This window comes from Diceros bicornis, chromosome 16, assembly GCF_020826845.1.
Source record: "Diceros bicornis minor isolate mBicDic1 chromosome 16, mDicBic1.mat.cur, whole genome shotgun sequence".
Taxonomy (NCBI): Eukaryota; Metazoa; Chordata; class Mammalia; order Perissodactyla; family Rhinocerotidae; genus Diceros; species Diceros bicornis.
Genome location: NC_080755.1, coordinates 40560802 through 40580518, shown reverse-complemented (window position 1 = coordinate 40580518; position 19717 = coordinate 40560802). Strand labels below are relative to the sequence as shown.

The window sequence follows — 19717 nt, the reverse complement described above, 5'->3', positions numbered from 1 at the left end:
CAAAATGCTGATAGATTTATTATTTATCATTTTCAGATAAATAATGGAGAAAAGTAAAATAGGATGAAGTATTTACAAGTTCAGTATTTCTTCCTATTTAGACCTTTGAGACATGGGATGGTTAACCTGGCAAAGCTTAGCTCTGCTAATTTTATTAGCTTTAAAATAGTGCACGATATGTATCATTCTTATTTCTGTGTTCTTTGTTGTTTGAGTATATGAAGGTATTTTATTCTTAGAATTTCATTATTAAAAATTTAAGGTACTGACACTTAAAAGTTTGATACTTAAGAAGTTAAAATTTATAGTTAGCTTATTGAAGGGAGACTGTAAAGGGTTAATGAAGGAGACCTTTAACCCACATCTTTTCTCTCTACCCCCCCCTTTTTTTTTTGGTGAGGAAGATTAGCCCTGAGCTAACATCTGTTATCAATCCTCCTCTTTTTGCTGAGGAAGATTAGCTGTGGGCTAACATTCGTGTCCATCTTCCTCTACTTTATATGTGGGACGCCTGCAACAGCATGGCTTGATGAGTGGTGCGTAGGTCCACGCCTGAGGATCCAAACCTGTGAATCCCAGTCCCCCGAAGCGGAGCATGCCAACTTAACCTCTATGCCACCAGGCTGGCCCCTCTCTATCCCTTTTGATAGTTACAAAATTCCTTTTAGATATGTAGCTGCATTATCTTGAATTGCTTAAAACTGTCCTGCATTATAAATATTAAACTGTTGATAATGATTTAAACTTATTTTGCCTCTTTGAAATTGGTAAAATCGTAGAAATGTTTTTATTTTACGTGAAGGTTATTCAGCTATTCAAATGCCTCCTGAATATAAACATTTTGCTCATAAGACATGCTGGAAATACACAATAGAATCTTATTTATTTTCAGGGAGTATTTTGCCTCAGTTTTGTGCAGTAGTCTGTATTTGAATTTAATTTTCTGCTTCAAACACTCAGAATTTACTAGTTCAGAATCCCTGGAGAAATATGCTTTTTATGTAGCTAGACGCAGTCCTGAACCATATTGCTATATTTTGCCCTATAGAACCTAGTGTAAGGTGTAAGCCTGTATTATTTTGTAACTGAAAATCTCTGTGTGTGTGTGTGTGTGTGTGTGTGTGTGTGTGTGTTGTGTGTTCTTTAATCATCTCCTAGGTATACCCATGCATGATGGTCATTAGTTAAAAAAAAATTGTAGGTACTAACGTCTTTGAAGCATACTGATTCAGAACTGAGGCATCTTTGAATTATATTTTTGGCTCTTGCCCCAGAAAATATACATATGGGAATGAGCCAGATCTGTAAACAACAGCTAAGAAAATATGCTCAGAGAGCTTGATTGTATTACAAGTAGAGTTTAAGGATTCACCTGTAAGATTTGCATCAGAACCTGAATCATAAGCCCTCAGTATCCAATATTGCTTTTTATAATAATGTTATATAACATTCATATTTTTTTGTTCGGAGTGATTCTTTGGTATTCTTTGGTAGCTGGGAGAAAAAGTGGTGAGATTAAATTGCAACTGTACTTGATTTGTTCTAAACTTTTGTAGAAACGCCACCTCCTGGATATATCAGTGAAGATGGAGAAACAAGTGATCAACAGTTGAACCAAAGTATGGATACAGGTAAGAATTATCTTTTGAAACTCCTGAATAATTAGATATATGTTTTTCCCTTGTTTGAAACTCACAAGAGTTATTTATAACTCTTAGAGAAGTCAGGACATATATCAAAAAGAATTTTCTGTCTTGATTTAATCATATTTGAACCGTCAAAGAGGGTGCCCTATTGTCAACAAAAAATTAATATATGCTAATCTGCAGAATAATTGTTAGAATTTTCTCTTGTTAGAGTAAATGAAAATTTGAGAACACTCAAATACTTTTTAAGTGTTCTATCTGTTTAAAGTTTTAGTCACCCCATGAATAAATGTCTTTGATGAAAGACTCGAATTAATCCAATAACAGATTTTCAGAGAAATTTGGAGTGGGGGATGAGGATCAGCTTTTCAGTGCTCCTTTAACTTACTAGTGAGTTCTGAATTACAGTAGATTATTTACACAAAATAACCTTATACCTGACCTGATTCAATTAATTTCTAATCTTTAGCTATCAACTCCAGACACAATGGAGAAAGAGTCTTAACATAAAATATTACACATGTCAAAGCTTTAAAACACTTGTTATGTAATAAAATGTGTAATTCAGCAGAATACGTTACCAGTGAAATAGCTGTGATATCACTGTAATTGTCTGTTTTGATCTGTTCTACCCTGTCAGTATCTTAAGAATAAGACACCTTAATATTACTAACTGACAAATTATACCATCAGCTTTTCTACACAGTTTATACTAAAGCATTCTGCAGTTATGATAATCTAGAGTATTTTTAAATGAATTAACATTGGCAGGGATGAGGGATCAGTTTTTACAATAATTCTGTTGTTTAAATTCGTCCATTATTTGGACTCCCAGGTAAAGAAGCTTCTGCCATAGCTAATCATACTTATAGCTCTTTATAGTAGTAGATAACCAAGAAAGGTAGATAATCTGATGATCGTTGGAAATAACATGTACATCTTGATGCGAATGTCTTACTGCAAATGATATTTGGCTTTCTAAATATATCTTCCTAACACACCTGTATGTAGAAGAACTGTATTCCTGAACCAACCATGTTCCTTTTTGCCCCATGATGGACAACTTCTACTGTGATCTTTAAAAGTGAATGCCATGAAAAGACACTCAACTTCATGACTGATCAGGGAAATGCAAATCAAAACCACAATGACATACCACTTCACACCCACTAGAATGGCTATTATCAAAAAAAGAAGGTAACAGGTGTTGATGGGGGATTTGGAGAAGTTGGAATCTTCATATGTTGTTGGTGGGAATGTAAAATTGTACAGTTCTTTTGGAAAGTTTGCTGTTCCTCGAAAAGTTATAGAATAACAATATGATCCAGCAATTTCACTCCTAGGTATATACCCAAGAAAATTGAAAATATGTTCACACTAAACTTGATATGTGAACAAATGTTCACGTAAGCATTATTCATAATAGTCCAAAAGTGGAAACAACCCAATTGTCCGTCAAATGATGAATGGATAAATTAAATGAGGTATATCCACACGTTGGATTATTACTCAACCATATAAAGGAATGAAGTACTGATACATGCTACAACATGGATGAACCTTGAAAGTGTTGTATTAAGTGAAAGAAGCCAGACATGATTCCAATTACTGCAGAATTGCCTGTTCAGTCATATAGCTGAAACATAGGAGGAGCAATTAGATGAATATAATCACTGGTTATGGTACTGGGTCAAAATGGAAAAGGGGGAAATAAGCTGAATCAATTAAAATGAAAATGTTTTGGGGCTAGCTTTGAACCTAGCCTAATATTTCTAATCCTGTTTCAGTGGGGAAATGTTACTAACTTTCAAAATGATACATGTAAAATTATTTGCTTTAATGACAATGTGCGTATTTGATTGATGGATGCTAAAAGTTGGTTTAACTACCAGTCTTCTACCTGATATCAATTCCTCGCTCAGTGCTGTGGCTGCATCTGACTGATGCAGGGCCCCGATTTAGAACAAAATGGACCTCTCTTTGAACTCTGGTTCATACCTTCCCTGAGGGGAAGGACATAATTAAATTAATCTTTCAAGCCCTGCTGGGATAGAAGGAGTTAATATTTTTTAAAAGGGTTACCAGAGGATAGACTAAGCAGAATAAAGAACTGTATGAAAAGTACTTATTTTTTGCATTTCTTCTTCTTCTTTTTTTTTTTTGTTTTAATTTTTTCTGGTCAAGGCTTCATTCTTCCCTTAAAGTCTTGTGGACTTATAGTGATGAAGCTGGACATCACAAGAAATCTGAAAGTTTGATTAAGTTCTCACTTTTTCTTGTAAGCAATCATTTTGTGTGCCCGTAGACAAGATTCACGTACCCCACTTAGGAGACAGCTTCTCTAACCAAATGCGTATAATCAAGATAGCAGGATCACAGTCTGGGCTAGACTACTTAAGTTTGAATTGTTTCTCTACCTTATACTAGCTAGGTGACCTAGACACACAATTTCCTTATCTGTAAATTAGGGGTAATAATAGTACCTAACTCATAGGGTTATTAACAGAATATTTATAAAGCAATTAAAAGTGTTCTTAACTTGTAGTAAGTACTATATAAGTGTATTTAAAGAAAATATAAAAGGAGGAATTAACCATTAGGGAAAAGGAAGAAAGTTGATTGCACAAAGGTCAGGAGGAAAATGAGGAATTGAGGAGGAAAATGAGGAATTGAGATCCAAGGCAGAAGCAGTTCACCTTCGTGATTAGGGATCTTCTCAATAAAATAGGAAAGTAAAGTTGTTTGTTAAGAATGAAGGATCAAGTTTGAGAACTTTAGGCTAGTCTCATTGGCTATGCCATTTCTATGCAGTGTCTTATAATATTTAGTGTAGGCATATAGCATATCTGTCATTAGATACATTCTTCACTATTTTAATCTTTTTAGTGCTATTATAAGTGCTATTTTTCAATTGTATTTTTCAAATTTTTTGTTCCTAGGATATAGAATAAAATTTGATTTTTGTGTATTGATCTTTTTTCCTGCAACTTTGCTAAAATCACTTTTTGGTTCTAGTATTCTGTAGATTCCTGAGATTTTCTACTCACATCTGTTAAATAAAGACAATTTTCCTTCTTCCCAATCTTTATGCCTTTTTAACTTTTTCTGTGTTGGCTAATACCTGCAGTAAAATGTTGAATAGAAATAGTAAGAATGGACTTTTTTGCGTTGCTCCTGATCATAGGAGGCTGCTTTTAATAATTCCCTCAATAATTGTTAATTATGGATTTTTTTTTATCAGATTGAGGATGTTCTTTTCTGTTCCTAGTGTTCTGAGTGTTTTTTTTTCCTTGATAAAGAGTTTTTTTTTTTAATGAAGTATGGTCAAGGGTCCCCCACACCCTTTTTCTAACCAATATAGTTAATTTCAGCCCTCTTCTGAAAGTTGTTCTGAGTGCTTTTAATGAATGGCTATGAAATTTTGTCCAGTGCTTTTTCTGCATCTGTTGAAAGGATCATATAGTTTTACTCCTTTATGGGGTGAATTCCACCAAGTGATTTTTCTACTGACAAACCAACCTTGACCTTAGTTGGTTATGATAAATTAACCTCTTAAAATATTTATGACTTGATTTGCTAATTTTGTTTTAAGGATTTTTACATCTATGTTTATGAGGGATGTTGGTCTTTAGTTTTCTTTTCTTATAATGTTTTTCTGTAGTTTCGATATCAGAGTAATGCTGGACTCAAAATATATTGGAAAGGGTTTTCTCCTGTTTTCTGAAAGACTTTGCATAAGGTTGGTATTAATTCTTCCTTTAAATACTTGATAGCTTTTACCAGAGAAACCATCTCTTATAGGGAAGAGTTTTTAAAATTGAAGGTTATTTAGATTTTCAATTTTTTGTGTTGGTTTGGTAACTTGTGTCTTACAAGAAATTTGTTCATTTCATCTGTGTTAGATTTTATTGCTATAAAGTTATTTATAACATTTGGTAATCACCTTAATGTCTGCAGAATCTACAGTAATGTCCCATTTTTTAAAATAATATTGGTAATTTGACTTTCCTTTCTTTTATTCTTGATAAGTCTTACAAGGGTTTTATCAATTAATATTTTCAAAGAACCAATTTTTGGCTTGTTAAATTTATTTCTGTTCTTTATTATCATTTAAGTATTTTCTTGTTCCTCTTGCAATTTCCTCTTTGATCCATGATTATTTAGAAGTTTGGTTTTTTAGAAGTATGGATACTTTCTAGATACTTTATTGACTTCTAGCTTAATTTCGTTGTCGTCCAAAATATACTACCTATGATTTCAGTCCTTTGAAATTTACTATTTTATGCCACAATGTGGCTTATTTTGATTAGAGTCCCATGTATAGTTGAAAAGAATGTCTATCCTGCAGTTATAGTGTTCTCTAAGTATCATTTAGGTCAGGGTGGTTGATGCTGTTGTTCAAATCTCCTTAATCCTTTCTGATTTTCTCTTTACTCCTGTTAGTTTTTGCTTCATGTATTTCAATTTCTGTTAAGTGGTACACATTTGAAATTATGTCGTTCTGATGAATTGACTCATAAAATGTGTCTCATATAAAATATTACCATATCATCTTATTTCAGTGGTTGCATGGTATATTTTTCATTCTTTTACTTTCAGTCTATCTGCATCTTTATATTTAAAATGTGTCCTTTGTGGACAACATTTTGTGTGTTACTTAATCTAACAATCTTTGTCTTTTAATTGGAAAATTTAATCCATTTATATGTAATGTAATTATTAATATCATTGGGTTTGGGTTACCATTATGCTATTTCTTTTCTATCTATCTCATCTGGTTTTTGTTTCTCTGTTCCTGATTTCCTGCCTTCTGCTATGAAATATATTTATATTTGAATCCATTCTGTTTATTCTTCTTGATATTTTATTTTCTCAGTAAGGTATAGTATTTTACAACTTCATGTGAAATGTAAAAACTTTACAACACTATAATTCCTTTCACCTACCTCTATTGTTTGTGCTACTGTTGTCATATATTTTACTTACAAATATGTATAAACCCCAAAGTATAGTGTTAGTTTTGCCTTAGACTTTGAATTATTTAAAAAATATATGTTTTTGAAGATTAAAAAGTAATCATTTGTATTTACCATCTCTACTCTTTATTCTTTTCCTATAGATATTTGTCCAATTTTTTTAGCACCATTTGTTGAAGAGACTTTACTTTCTCCATTGATTTACCTTGACTCCTTTGTTGAAAATCAAGTGATAATGTATATGTGGGTCTAACTTTTGGTCTGCTGTTAAGCCAATTCAGTGAATTCATTTCAGATAATCTATTTTTCAGTTTTGCAATTTCCATTTTAAAGTCTTTATCTGATAATTCCGGTATCTGGTTCATAGAGAAGTCTGCTTCTGTTGACTTCTATCTCTTGATTATGTGTTGGTTTTTCCTACTTTTTTGCATGTCTCATGCTTTTGTAATTGGATGCTGGGTATTGTGTATAAAGTAATATTGGAGAGTAATATAGATATTTTCTCTTGGGAAAACTCACCCTTTCTCTGGTTGCTGAGTTGAGTAGCTGATCTCTTCCATATAATTAGGAGTTGAGTTGGATGGGTGGTGTTTTGATGCTTTAGTTAATATCAAATAACCTCTGGTTTGAAGGAGGGACAGCCCCCCTTCCTTTTAGATATGAGTATGATGAGGCTGCAGGATCTCTCACTGCTTTCTAGCCTTGCCCCAAACTTCCTGTGCTACCATGTACTCAGCTAAAGACATGTGGGTTAGAATTGGCTAATGAAGAGGACTACATCTGTGCTTGGGCTTCGCAGATTCCAGTTGCCTCTGTGTGGCCATGAAAATTTTAGTTGGTTTCTTCTTTGGCATGCCCAATCCTATGTGTGTCTGTGTCCTGACTTGACACATGCTCCCAACAGTGAAAGTGATTACCACTTTCTGCTTACATAGGAACACCTCATCCCTCTCTGTATACTAGTTCACTTAGACTTCAATGGATCTGTGGCTTTTTGGTAACTTTAAAGAAAACCATAATTTTTTTAGTGTTTCTGATATTTATTGTTATTTTAGGATCACGGGTTTTTCCCAATTTTCTGCATTCTAAGCATAATGGGAACCCTGTAGAAGTTATTAATAAAAACAAAAGTAACTTTATTCTCATTATGAACAGAATTCATGCTTGTAGAAAATTTGGAAATGCATAGAGCATAATAAAGAAACATGAGGGAAATGTGTATTTTTTAAGCTGGAATTAACATATTACATATATCTTTTTTCTTTTGCTTTATCTCATATTTTTATCATTAGTCTATGTCATATAAACGTAAAACAGTATTTTGCAGATCAAATTGTGATACAACATTTTGAATTATGCTACAAATGGATGTTCATTATAAAAAATTAAAAAGCATTTAGATCAAACAAGAAAATTTGAACATTGCGTGTAATTACATCATCTAGCAAAAGATTACACTTTTAATTTAAAAAGGTTCAGCATTTACAAAAGAAAAAAACACAACACTGCAATGAACAGCATAGAAAAATAGCTAGAAAGTGACAAGAATTTGCACCTAGGATATCAGATTCTAGAAATCTTGGTCTTGACCAGACTTCCTCTAGCTGGTTTCAGATGACATGGGGAGAAATGCATGCTTTTGAGATAGGCTGTCGAGGGAGGACTCGATTGGTGATTAGGTAGGGATAAGGTTGAAGGAGTAACCCAGCATGATTCCCAGTTTTCTGAAAAATTTGTGAGAGTCATTGGTATGTAATCAGTAAATTAGATTTTTTAAAGCATATGTTTTAAGCCTTTTTTGGTATAAAAACAAAATACTCGATAATTTTATTTCTTCAGGATTTTTCTCTGTATTATGAAAGCAAAAAAAATAAAGTGAAGTGATTTTAGGGCCTGTAACTTTCTTGTCCTTTTGTATATGCCTTTTGAAAGAATGTCTTTTAATTTTTTTATTTGAATGATATTTATGATTGGTTAATATATTGAAACTTATAAAGTGTAATATATTTCTTTGCCATTAATTTTGCTGAAGAACTTCAAACTAATTTTAATAGCCCTCAAAAAAATTATAAATACTAAATAACTCTTCTCATACCAAAATGAAACCCTATAATTTCTAGTACATGACACTGGAGAGTTTTTAAAATAATCTCAGCAAGAAGTATGTAAGATATAAAACCATAGGGGAAAAGATTAATAAATTTGAATAAATAAAATTTAAAACGTTACTACTACACACCTATTAGAATGGCCAAAACTGAAACACTGGCGAAAGCAAATGCTGGCGAGGCTGTAGAGCAGCAGCAGCGCTCACTCACTGCTGGTGGGAATGCAAAATGCTATGGCCACTTTGGAAGACAAATTGACAGCTTCTTACAAAACTAAACATGCTCTTACCGTATGATCCAGCAATCACGCTCCTTGGTATTTACCCAAAAGAGTTGAAATCTTATGTCCTCACAGAAACCTGCACTTTATTCATAATTGCCAAAACTTGGAAGCAAGAAGTCCTTTGGTAGGTGAATGAATAATTAAACTGTGGTCCATCCAGACAATGGAATATTATTATATTATTAATAGCACTAAAATATTATTAATAGCACTAAAAAAAAATGAGCTACCAAGTCGTGAAAATACATGGAGGAACACTGAATGCATATTACAAGTGAAAGAAGCCATTCTGAAAAGGCTACATACTTTATGATTCCAATTATGTGACATTCTGGAAAACTGTGGAGACAGTAAAAAGATCAGTGGTTGCTGGGGTTAGAAGGGATGAAATAGACATAGCACAGGGGATTTTTAGGATGGTGAAACTATTCTGTATGTTACTACAATGGTGGATACATGTCATTATACATTTGTCACAACTCGTAGAGTGTATAGCAAAGAATGAACCCTAATGTAAACTGTGAGCTTTGGGTGATAATGAAGTGTCAGTGTAGGTTCCTCGACTGCAAGAAATGTACCACTGTGGTGCAGGATGCTGATGGGGAGGTTGTACCTGTGTGTGTGCATGGGTTATGTGGGAATTCTCTGTACTTGCTATTCAGTTTTGCTGTGAACCTAAAAAGACTCTTAAAAAGTATGTCTGTTTAGAAAGTGTTTTTTTGTGTGTGTGTGTGAGGAAGATCAGCCCTGAGCTAACATCTGCCAATCCTCATCTTTTTGCTGAGGAAGACCGGCCCTGGGCTAACACCTGTGCCCATCTTCCTCCACTTTATGTGGGACGCCGGCATAGCACGGCCCAACAAGTGGTGCCTCAGCGCATGCCTGGGATCGGAACCCGGGCCGCCAGCAGCCGAGCGCGCGCACTTAACTGCTACGCCGTGGGGCAGGCCCCTCGATAGATATTTTTAATGTCACCTTGAAAGATACACCAAAACAAACCAAAAAACTTGGGGAAATATTTGCAGGTGTATGGCAAGTCTAATAACTGATTTCTGAATTTAAAACCTCTTACAAATCAAGAGGAAAAATACAGTAGTTGACAGGAAAATGGACACAAAAAACGTGAATACACTATTTACAACAAAAACAAAAATAAAAATTTTTAAAAAAGAGTTGCCCCTTTAAACCTATCAAATTGGCAAATGTCGAAAGGTAGTGACACGGTGTGAAGAAACACTAGCTAATAAATTGTTGGTGGGACTAAACATTATGGAAAGATATTTTGGCACTTATAAAATCTTAATACTTGTATTCCTTTTGATCTAACATTTCCTCATTGAAAAATGTATCCTACAGATATGTGTGAACCTCTATGCAAAGATACGTGCGCAAGGATTTCTCTAGATGTTTTAGCTGCAGATATCAGAAACTGCTGATTCACGCTAGTTTAAATAGTGAGGAAATTTATTACTTCTCATAGCTGGAAGTCCCAGAGTTCAGTAGCAGCATATATATATATGAATAACTAATAGGTTAATTATCAATTAATCTGCCTCTGTTTTAAAAAATGTTTCTAAAAACTTCTGTTAGCTAATAAATTGTTAGCTTAATTTAACTTTTAAAGTTTTATATTTGATTATAATGAACCTTTCTTTTTGTAATCTATAATTCTAACTTTTATCACATCTGACTGAACTATTAGTCTAAATGAACTGTGACTTTCCTGGTCACTTCTGATAAGTATTTAGTAAACAGTTAAGAGAGATGAAAAATTGGGCAGTTTCCTCCATTTCTAATAGTGGCTTTGTTTATTTTATATCAGCTTCAGGAAACAGCAGTGAGTTTTAGTTCATTGTTCTAAATATATTTTGACCTTTCTTAGTTGTACCTGTTGCGACTTGCCAACAGATTTTTCAAACTGAGAACCAAAAAAGAACATAAGAACTTAATTTTGTTATGGAAGACTGTTCTGTCTTCTAAAATATAATTATCACCTGTTCTCTGTTTTTGGTTCATATTTTTATCTGGGGGTTGCCATTTCACTTGTGTTACCTGGTATTTTATGTCATGGTTATAATGGTGTGGGGAGACAAGAGGCTGCCTACCCCTTATCTTCTTGATAAGATGTAGCTTGCTTACCTCAAACTGGAAGAAATGAATAATTTTTTAAGAAAATATAATTTACTGAAACTGACTCCAGAAAATAGAGCTGTCTTAACAGTCAGCTCTCATAGAAGAAATATAGAAATGTATTGAGTAAACCCTAGAACATAATTAACTGCAAACAATTTCACACAGAAATTCTAGCAAAATATTAAAGAATGTGTTATTATAATGCTGTTTAAACTGTTCAAAAGCATAGAAAAGATGTAAAGCTTCTAGATTGTCTTTATGAGACAGCATAACATTGCACTCACAACATAAATATACAGACTTGAGATTATTGATGCTAAAATCCTAAATAAGGAATTTTATCTCTCTCATCCTCAAAGCCAAGCATCATACTTAATGGGAAAATACTTGAAGTATTCCCTTAAAGTTAACAGTAAGACAAGAATAGCCACTGTCACCACAAAGTTTAACACACCCCAAAATGATTGAAAAATTAAATCATACAGTTTTTTTAATACTGCTTAATCAAAATTAGGATGAAGAATCATAAGACAGATGATTAAATATTTGCAACCCATACCATGAAAAGCCTAATATCCCTAATACATAAAGAGCCATCTAAAACCAGTGAGAAAAATGATCAACATCACAATAGGAAAATTAGCAAAAAAACAGACTATTTACAGAAAGGAAATACAGACAAGTATAAAGCTACTCAGTGTCATTTATAAGAGAAATACAAAGATTTGTTAAGACTGTATTCTCACCTATCAACAAAAACGTGAACATTCCCTTACCATTTATGTTGTTACTGGGAATGTAAACTGGTACAGCCTCTCTAGTTGACAGTTTTGGCATAATCTATCAAAATTACAGATGCACAGCCCTTTGACCTGGCAGTTTCTCTTTTAAAAAGAGTCTGTCCTTCAGATATGATTGAAAGTATGCAAAATGTGCAAGATTAGTCATTGCAATCTTGGTGCTTAAAGCAAAAGATTGAAAATTGCCTGACTGTCCATCAATATGGTCTCATAATACCGTTGTCCCTCAGTTTCCGGGGGGGGTTGGTTCCAGTAACCCCTACAGATGCCCAAGTCCCTTATATAAAGAGGCGTTTTACGATGAGTACAGTTGTACTCCGTATCCACAGATACGGAGGGCCAACTGTACACCATAATATAATGATATGTAGCTGATAGTAAATAATAAGGAAACATCAACATCTCTGATAGGATAAGTAATATAAAAGCAAAGTTCAGAACTGTATTATCATTTGTAAAAAGTAGGGGGCACAGAACAGGATATATTTGCTTGTATGGTTCATAGGATATTTCCGGAAATGTACACAAAGAACTAGCAACTTTGGATGCCTTGGGGAAGGGAAACTGGGTGGCTAGAAGCCAGGACTGCTTATACTTTTTGTACCTTTTATGTATTGAAGCCTCCAAAATTAAACCTACATTAAAGCAGTTGTATAGTTTGAATTCTTGGGATGTAAATTATTTGTTATTTGTGATAATTACAACCAGATACAACCAATGTTATTATTATTTGGTTAGAAGTACTGGAAATACTTCCACATCTATTTTAAAATTGAATCCTTTTGTTTCAGGATCTCCAGCAGAACTATCTCCTACTACTCTTTCCCCTGTTAATCACAGTTTGGGTAAGTTGCAAATACTTTTCCCCGACCGTTTTTATACTGTATCACTTAATTAAATGTCCTCTCTGGTCATTATTTTTCATATATATGAGGAAGGGATCCTAATGCGTAATCAAATGATTGTTAAAATTAGTGCTTTTTAAAAATGATATTGATTACATGCCTCAATATCACTAAAACTCTTTTCCACTGGTACATTGAGTGTATGAAACTAATAATCTTTCCATTCATGGAAATCATAGTCTTTATTCATGGGAATTTTATGACCTATTATAGCTACATTTTTATGGGTATGTTTATTTTATGTTATATGTTGTAGTAATAATTATTAATACAAGTGTGTATATAAATGTATATATACACACATATATCACAAATATGTGCATGTGGTGTAGAGGATATATATATATGTGAGAGCTAATGTGTGTACGTGTACATATATATGTATGTGTCTGCATATACATTCTGTAGTTTATTCTTGGCCTTTGTTTTACCTTGTTATTTACAATTTCTCTTCAGTTTCTACACAGTCAGAATTTATTTTACAAAATTGTCAGTTTTTTTCATGATATTCCTTATGATGTATTTTCATCAAAATTATGGAAGTTGATACATGTGATCCTATTTTTCCCATAAGATATGTAGATTCTTTTGATTCCGTATTCTGTTTCCACTTGTATACCCTTTGTGTTTTATTACTTTCTGTTTCTTGTGTGTGTGTGGGTTTTCTATTTTTATAACTAGGGTAACTCACCGAGAATCTCATGTTAAAACAGACAAATGTCAAAACTATGTCATATTTTGTATTCTATTATGACAATTTTTCTTCTTGTGGCTTTTGACTCATTAATCTTTGCTTCAGATTTATGCCACTTCATCCTACTAAAAATTACCTTTATTATGCAAGTTGATTTACTTTGCCTATGGTGGTTTTTATATTTGAACAGGAATTAAGGTAAAACTACTACTAGAACAAATGATCCACCATAAAGTCTAAAAAAGATGTTTGAAGATTGGATGACTTAATGAGATAGGGGAAACTTGAAAAATTGAAAATCTGTTATGATCTCTAGAAACTGGATTCGTGATATAGATGTTAAGTCTACTTCCTGAGCTGTTGCCAGTGTAGGCTGGCATAGAGCATATAAAGATGATGATATTCAATTTATTCTTGGCTTGAATTGTTCACATAACATTTCTTGCTTTTATGGATTTGGTTTTTTCCCCCCCAGATTTGCAGCCAGTTACTTACTCAGAACCTGCATTTTGGTGTTCAATAGCATATTATGAATTAAACCAGAGGGTTGGAGAGACCTTCCATGCATCACAGCCTTCGCTCACTGTAGACGGCTTCACAGATCCATCAAATTCAGAGAGGTTCTGCTTAGGTTTACTCTCCAACGTCAACAGAAATGCTACAGTAGAAATGACAAGAAGACATATAGGTATGTTTTTTTTCCTTGTGTGAAAAACCAATACCATGTACTCATAATCTGAGCATTATGTGGTTTACCACTTCAAGAGATGGTGTGCAAAAAGCCTGTCTTCTGTCAGTTTAAGTGCACAGCTGCACTGCTTTTCATAGATCCTGGTGATCCTTGCATCTGCAAATTCTTATCTTCGACTTCTCTTTAACTGACACCCTTGATACTGGCAAGTCCTTCAATAAATATATGTTAAGTAACTTTACTTTGCTTAGTCTCTACTAGTCATAAAATTGTCATGTTCAGATTGTAGGATTATAATTTTAACAAATCATGAATTTTTTTCAGTGTGTTTATGTCTCCTAGTCCCCCCCCCCCTTCAGTGAGTTCATATTTTAAGTCAAATCTGCTCCCTATCCATTGGAAGCAAGCTATCTAAAACAAGAACTAACATTTAATGTCGTTGAAAAAATAATTCAGAGGATCTGAAAAATGTAGTAGTCCCAGACACCCTCTTAGCAAGTTTGTGAAGTCAAAACCATTGTCATAATGGTACGAAGATGCTGTTGGCCTTTTTCACTCTCATTCTGTCATGAGTATATAGTGAAGTATTCCCCTGGCTACATGTTGTATGATTTTGCAAGAGATTAAATGTAGCATCTGATAAGAATCCAGCTCTCTTTTGTTAAGCCAGACATTAAAGAGATTTTTTTTGACAGTGATGTAAAAAAAGTTTGAGCACCTCTAATATAACTGAACGTACTTCTCATCACCTTAAAGTAACTTCTTTTAATAGTAGTTTGCTTCTGTTTCTGTTTAATTAACCATCACCTCCTATGAGAAATAATGCCAATCACTAAGGAGTGAGTGTGACACTACAGAGTGCCAGTGACTTCAAAGGTCTGTTATTTGGTTCCATGTTGAATTTCTCAAATCTTGCTTGATATATAAGTACTCAGGTGTTTTGTAAGTGAGGAAAGCTTCTGAATATCCACCCTACTTTAATTAAAATAGTCCTGTTTTTTCTGTTAGGGGTTCTGTATAAAAAATTTAACAGAAGATTTCCTCAACACTTTTCACTTCTCTACAAAATTTTAGATTGCTGTAATTATTGAATCATCTTTTTACCTTTGATTTCTAGTTTATTGGGTGATTTCGATCTGAGAATGTAGCCTGAAAAATCTCTACTTTTTGGACTCAGTGTTTTCCTGATGGTCAAGTACATGATTGGTTGTTTTACAAATATTCTGTAGTCATAAGAGAACAGGGCACCAGGTTCTGTCTTTATGTATTAAATCTGACTTGTTGGTTGTTTTTATTAGTTCTCTTTTGTGTACATATTACCATATACTTACCCGCCTAAAGCAATACAAATTTATTAAGTCACAGTTTCTGTGGGTCGGGAGTTCACGCATGGGTTAGGAGTCTCCTTGGAGCCTCACGAGAGGAGATCAAGGGGTCCACTGGGCTGTGTTCTCATCTGGAGCTCGAGGTCCTCTTCCAAGTTCACATGGTTGTTGGAGAATTCACATCCTCGAAGTTATAGCACTGAGGCCCTCATTTCCTGCAGACTGTCAGCTAGAGGCTACGCTCAGCAGCTAGAGCCCAGCTGCATTTCTTGTCACATGGCCCCCTCTGGCTTCACAGTCAGCTGGAGAATCTCTTGCATTGAATCCTCTCACTCACACTTTGAATCACTTTCACCAGGGACAGTGCTGTGCCTTTTAAGGGATATCGCCTGATTAAGCCAGGCACACCGAAGATAATCTCCCTTTCTTGAGGTCAACTGATTTGAGACCTTAATTACATCGAAAAATCCCTTAACAGCACCTAGATTAATGTTTGACTGAATAATAGAGAAGATTTGTACATACCAAGGGTGAGAATCTTCGGTGCAATCTTAGAACTCTGTCTTTCCCAGGATTTTTTATTTTTTTAAATCCTTATATCTAATATTTTGTGTGTATTTCGTCTGTCAAATTCTGAGAGAGGTATATTAAAATCTCTCAATATAGTTTTTTCTTGTCTAATTCTGTTTATGTATCTAGGGGTTTGGTTGCCACCAAAATATATAGTTTTGAAAGGGGCAAGTGACTCTAACCTCTTGATGATTTTTATTACCTTTTTTCTTAACTTTATTGGGATCTTTAAGGAAATAGTTTATTATAATGAAGGAATATATATCCAAACATTAGTTAATTCCTTCAAAATAACTCAATTTCTTTTACTTATTTTAAAATAATATATAATTTGTATGAAATTCTTAACTATACATGTACTTTTCTACATTATTTGACTACTTTTGATAAACGTATTATTTTTACAAATCAATAAAATTGTTGACAAATACTTGGAAAAATATACAGTGCTGTGTTTCAAAGTTATACTTCAGAAAAGAATAGCTATGAAAAAGATAATCAAAATACCTTATATCATTTTAGTATTTCTCTAAGAAAACTATTCCAAAGTCATGCTGAAATAGTACATGCTATAAAACTAATCCCGTATATATTTTGTTTTAGGAAGAGGAGTGCGCTTATATTACATAGGTGGGGAAGTTTTTGCTGAGTGCCTAAGTGATAGTGCAATCTTTGTGCAGAGCCCCAATTGTAATCAGAGATATGGCTGGCACCCTGCAACAGTGTGTAAAATCCCACCAGGTATGTGAATAAACCTATCAATTTGCTGAGCTTTTCTATTTGCCGTTAACTTTAGGAATTAAGAGATGATTTGCATGCTCATATTCTAATATCTTGTAGCCCTTTTGAAATTATTTTCTTATAATGATACTCTTTGTGCACAATTTTTTTTTACTTTTTTCAATCATAGGCTGTAATCTGAAGATCTTCAACAACCAGGAATTTGCTGCTCTTCTGGCTCAGTCTGTTAATCAGGGTTTTGAAGCCGTGTATCAGCTAACTAGAATGTGCACCATAAGAATGAGTTTTGTGAAAGGGTGGGGAGCAGAATACAGGTATGAAATACATATTGAATCTTGAATTTCCACAACGTAATTCTTTTCCATTCTTTGCGTCTTCTGGAGTTCGCATGTTATGTTTTCGTTGAGGTTATGGAGTCAGCAGATCTTTATGTAAAATAACAAAAGAAAGTTGGAAGCCTCTAGATTCAAAACTCGGAAATTTTTATGCTGGCATTATAGAGGATAGAATTAAAACATGTACAGACGTGCACAGTAACATAATGCAGAGTGTTAAATACCATAAAAGGGGTATATTTAGAGAGTTAAGTCACTTAGTGGAAAGAGAGATTTTACATTTTCACTGGGGCTTGGGGAAGGTTTCTGGTCAAGGTGGCACATGATCTAGGTTCTAAAAGATGCATAGGATTTCAGTAGTCATAGATATGAGGGGTTGGAAAATTATGATCCTGGCAATAGAATACAGTTCAGTTTAACTGGAGTATAGAAAGTAAAGAATAAGATTGGATGAATAAGTTGAGACCACTTGAATGTAAGATTAAGAAGTAGAACTTTATTCAGTAATAACAGGGGGTACTTCTTAGGTCCCAGGCACTGTGCTGTGTTTTAAATACAGTATCTCACACCTTTCAACATGGCTAAGAATTACTGTTTCTGTTATCATCCTTCTTTATAAGCTTGCAGTCTTTGTAGGTTAAAAAAAAAAAAAAAAAGTGGTTCAAACTAATACTTATTTGGAAGTAAGCTTAGAAAAGATTTGATAATTTGCCCAAGGACACATTGTGAGCGGTGGTGACTTGAGGAAAGCTCTCCTTGACTCTTAACCTCTTCTCTAAGAATAGTGTAGCAGTTACTTAATGGAGTTTTGCAAAAACTAATTTGTCATCAAGGGATAAGATAGATTAGGCTATTGCTAAATTAAACAATAGATTGGATTCCACATCAAAGAAAGGGAAGACTTCATCAACATACTAAAGGATAGAACTGTGAGTAAAGTACTTAGTCCTTCTCTTTCTCCAGCTCATATTGTTTACTCTCTGAATGCCTGCTTAGGAAGATATTCATATAGTACAGTAATAGTACTTCTGTTTTATCTAGCAATTTGGCTCTTCTTCAGAATTTATTTATTTCATTTGGTCTTGATTCCTTATCTTAAATAAAGTTTTGTGAGGTGTGTGACTTTTGAGGTGGTGAGATTTGATGTGTATTGGTTGAATACTTCTATAAAAATATATTATGTGTGATATATTTATATCCTAGAATGAAGAATAGAATAATTCATTTTGTGACTTTGCTATAGTTCTCTTTTGTTTTAATCTTTTCTCTTTTGAGATGTGATACCTTTAAGGAATGCTGAGTTCCTTTTTTCCTTTGAACTTGAACTGACCTGAGTTGATATTAAAATTAAACTCCAGTGGTACTATCTGATATCAAGTTTTTAGGTCAGACATCTTTTTTCTCCAAAAGATTAGAATGTTGCAGAACATGGTAGAAATTCAGTGGAATTAAATATGAACTACATAGGACAGGGAGAATTCCTCTAAAGGTCTCTGGCTAAGAACAGTTTTAATTGGCAGAGAGAGATCCTGCCCTTCATTCACTGTGGACTCTGCCATTCTTTAACTTTGGATAATAAAATAGTTTCCTTTAATATTTACAGATCAGAATAACGTCAGATACCCATATATCTGGGAACTTTGGGTAGTTACCAGGAACTTTTATCCTTAATGACACTGGAGCTGAGGAGGTAGATCTAATGATTAGATTTCTAAAACTGTTTTCCAGTTTCTGTAATGCCAGCTTGATTGCCAGCATAACAATCAGGAAATGTAAACAGGAAATATAAATGTATAAAGAATTCATATTTAATTGAGAAGTGTCTGAGTTAAGTGAATCAGTACTGGAGTGAGTGAAAAGATAGGGAGATGAATAATGCCTCAGGTACGTTTCTGTGCCAAAATAAGTGTAGTAACAGCCTTCTTAAACCCACTTTCTTTGGTAACCTGGATTAAGAATTATTCCTGAAGGTTAAACTAATCTAGCAATAAATGATCTGATTGAAAACAAACCAGGAAATATCCATAATTCAGCAAATGGCAAAATCAAAATTAAAAGAGATCTTGGCAACATTATTTCAGAAGGCTTAATCTGAAGGAGAGATAAAAGACAGGAGAAACTTGTGAAGAACAAAACAACAAAAAGAACAGAGGGGAAAATGAGAAAGGGTCAGTCTTGCCTATACCTCATGTATAATGTGAGTCGACTTGTGAAGTATGCTGGTGCAATTTTAAGCTGCATGAACCAAAATATAGTATCTAAATCAACATAAGGCAGTGAGTCTGTACAGATCAGATTAGGGACTGTTGTATTTTGTTCCGTGTGTCATGTTGTAGGAATGATCACATATCAAAATGTCTTCTTGTGTATCTTAGACCCTAAGACAAGCACTCAAGTGTAAGGAGTTTATTCAGGAAATGGAGGAAACACTGCTGAGGAAGGAGGAAGTAGGGAAGTGAGGTAGGGGAGGGAAGGCAGCCAATACCATTATTAAGCCATCTACTATAGTG

The 19717-nt window shown here is 33.9% G+C and overlaps 1 protein-coding gene across 5 annotated transcripts in view; it reads left to right on the top strand.

Annotated features, from left to right (window-relative positions):
- The window catches only part of SMAD2 (SMAD family member 2), a 78180-nt gene that overhangs the window by 55648 nt on the left and 2815 nt on the right, over nt 1-19717 (top strand). For all 5 annotated transcript variants that reach the window (XM_058557069.1, XM_058557066.1, XM_058557067.1 and 2 more), the window contains 5 exons: nt 1557-1631; nt 12738-12791; nt 14021-14233; nt 16735-16872; nt 17042-17186. In XM_058557069.1, coding sequence (XP_058413052.1) covers nt 1557-1631; nt 12738-12791; nt 14021-14233; nt 16735-16872; nt 17042-17186 — 625 coding nt within the window. The remainder of the gene's footprint in view (nt 1-1556; nt 1632-12737; nt 12792-14020; nt 14234-16734; nt 16873-17041; nt 17187-19717) is intronic.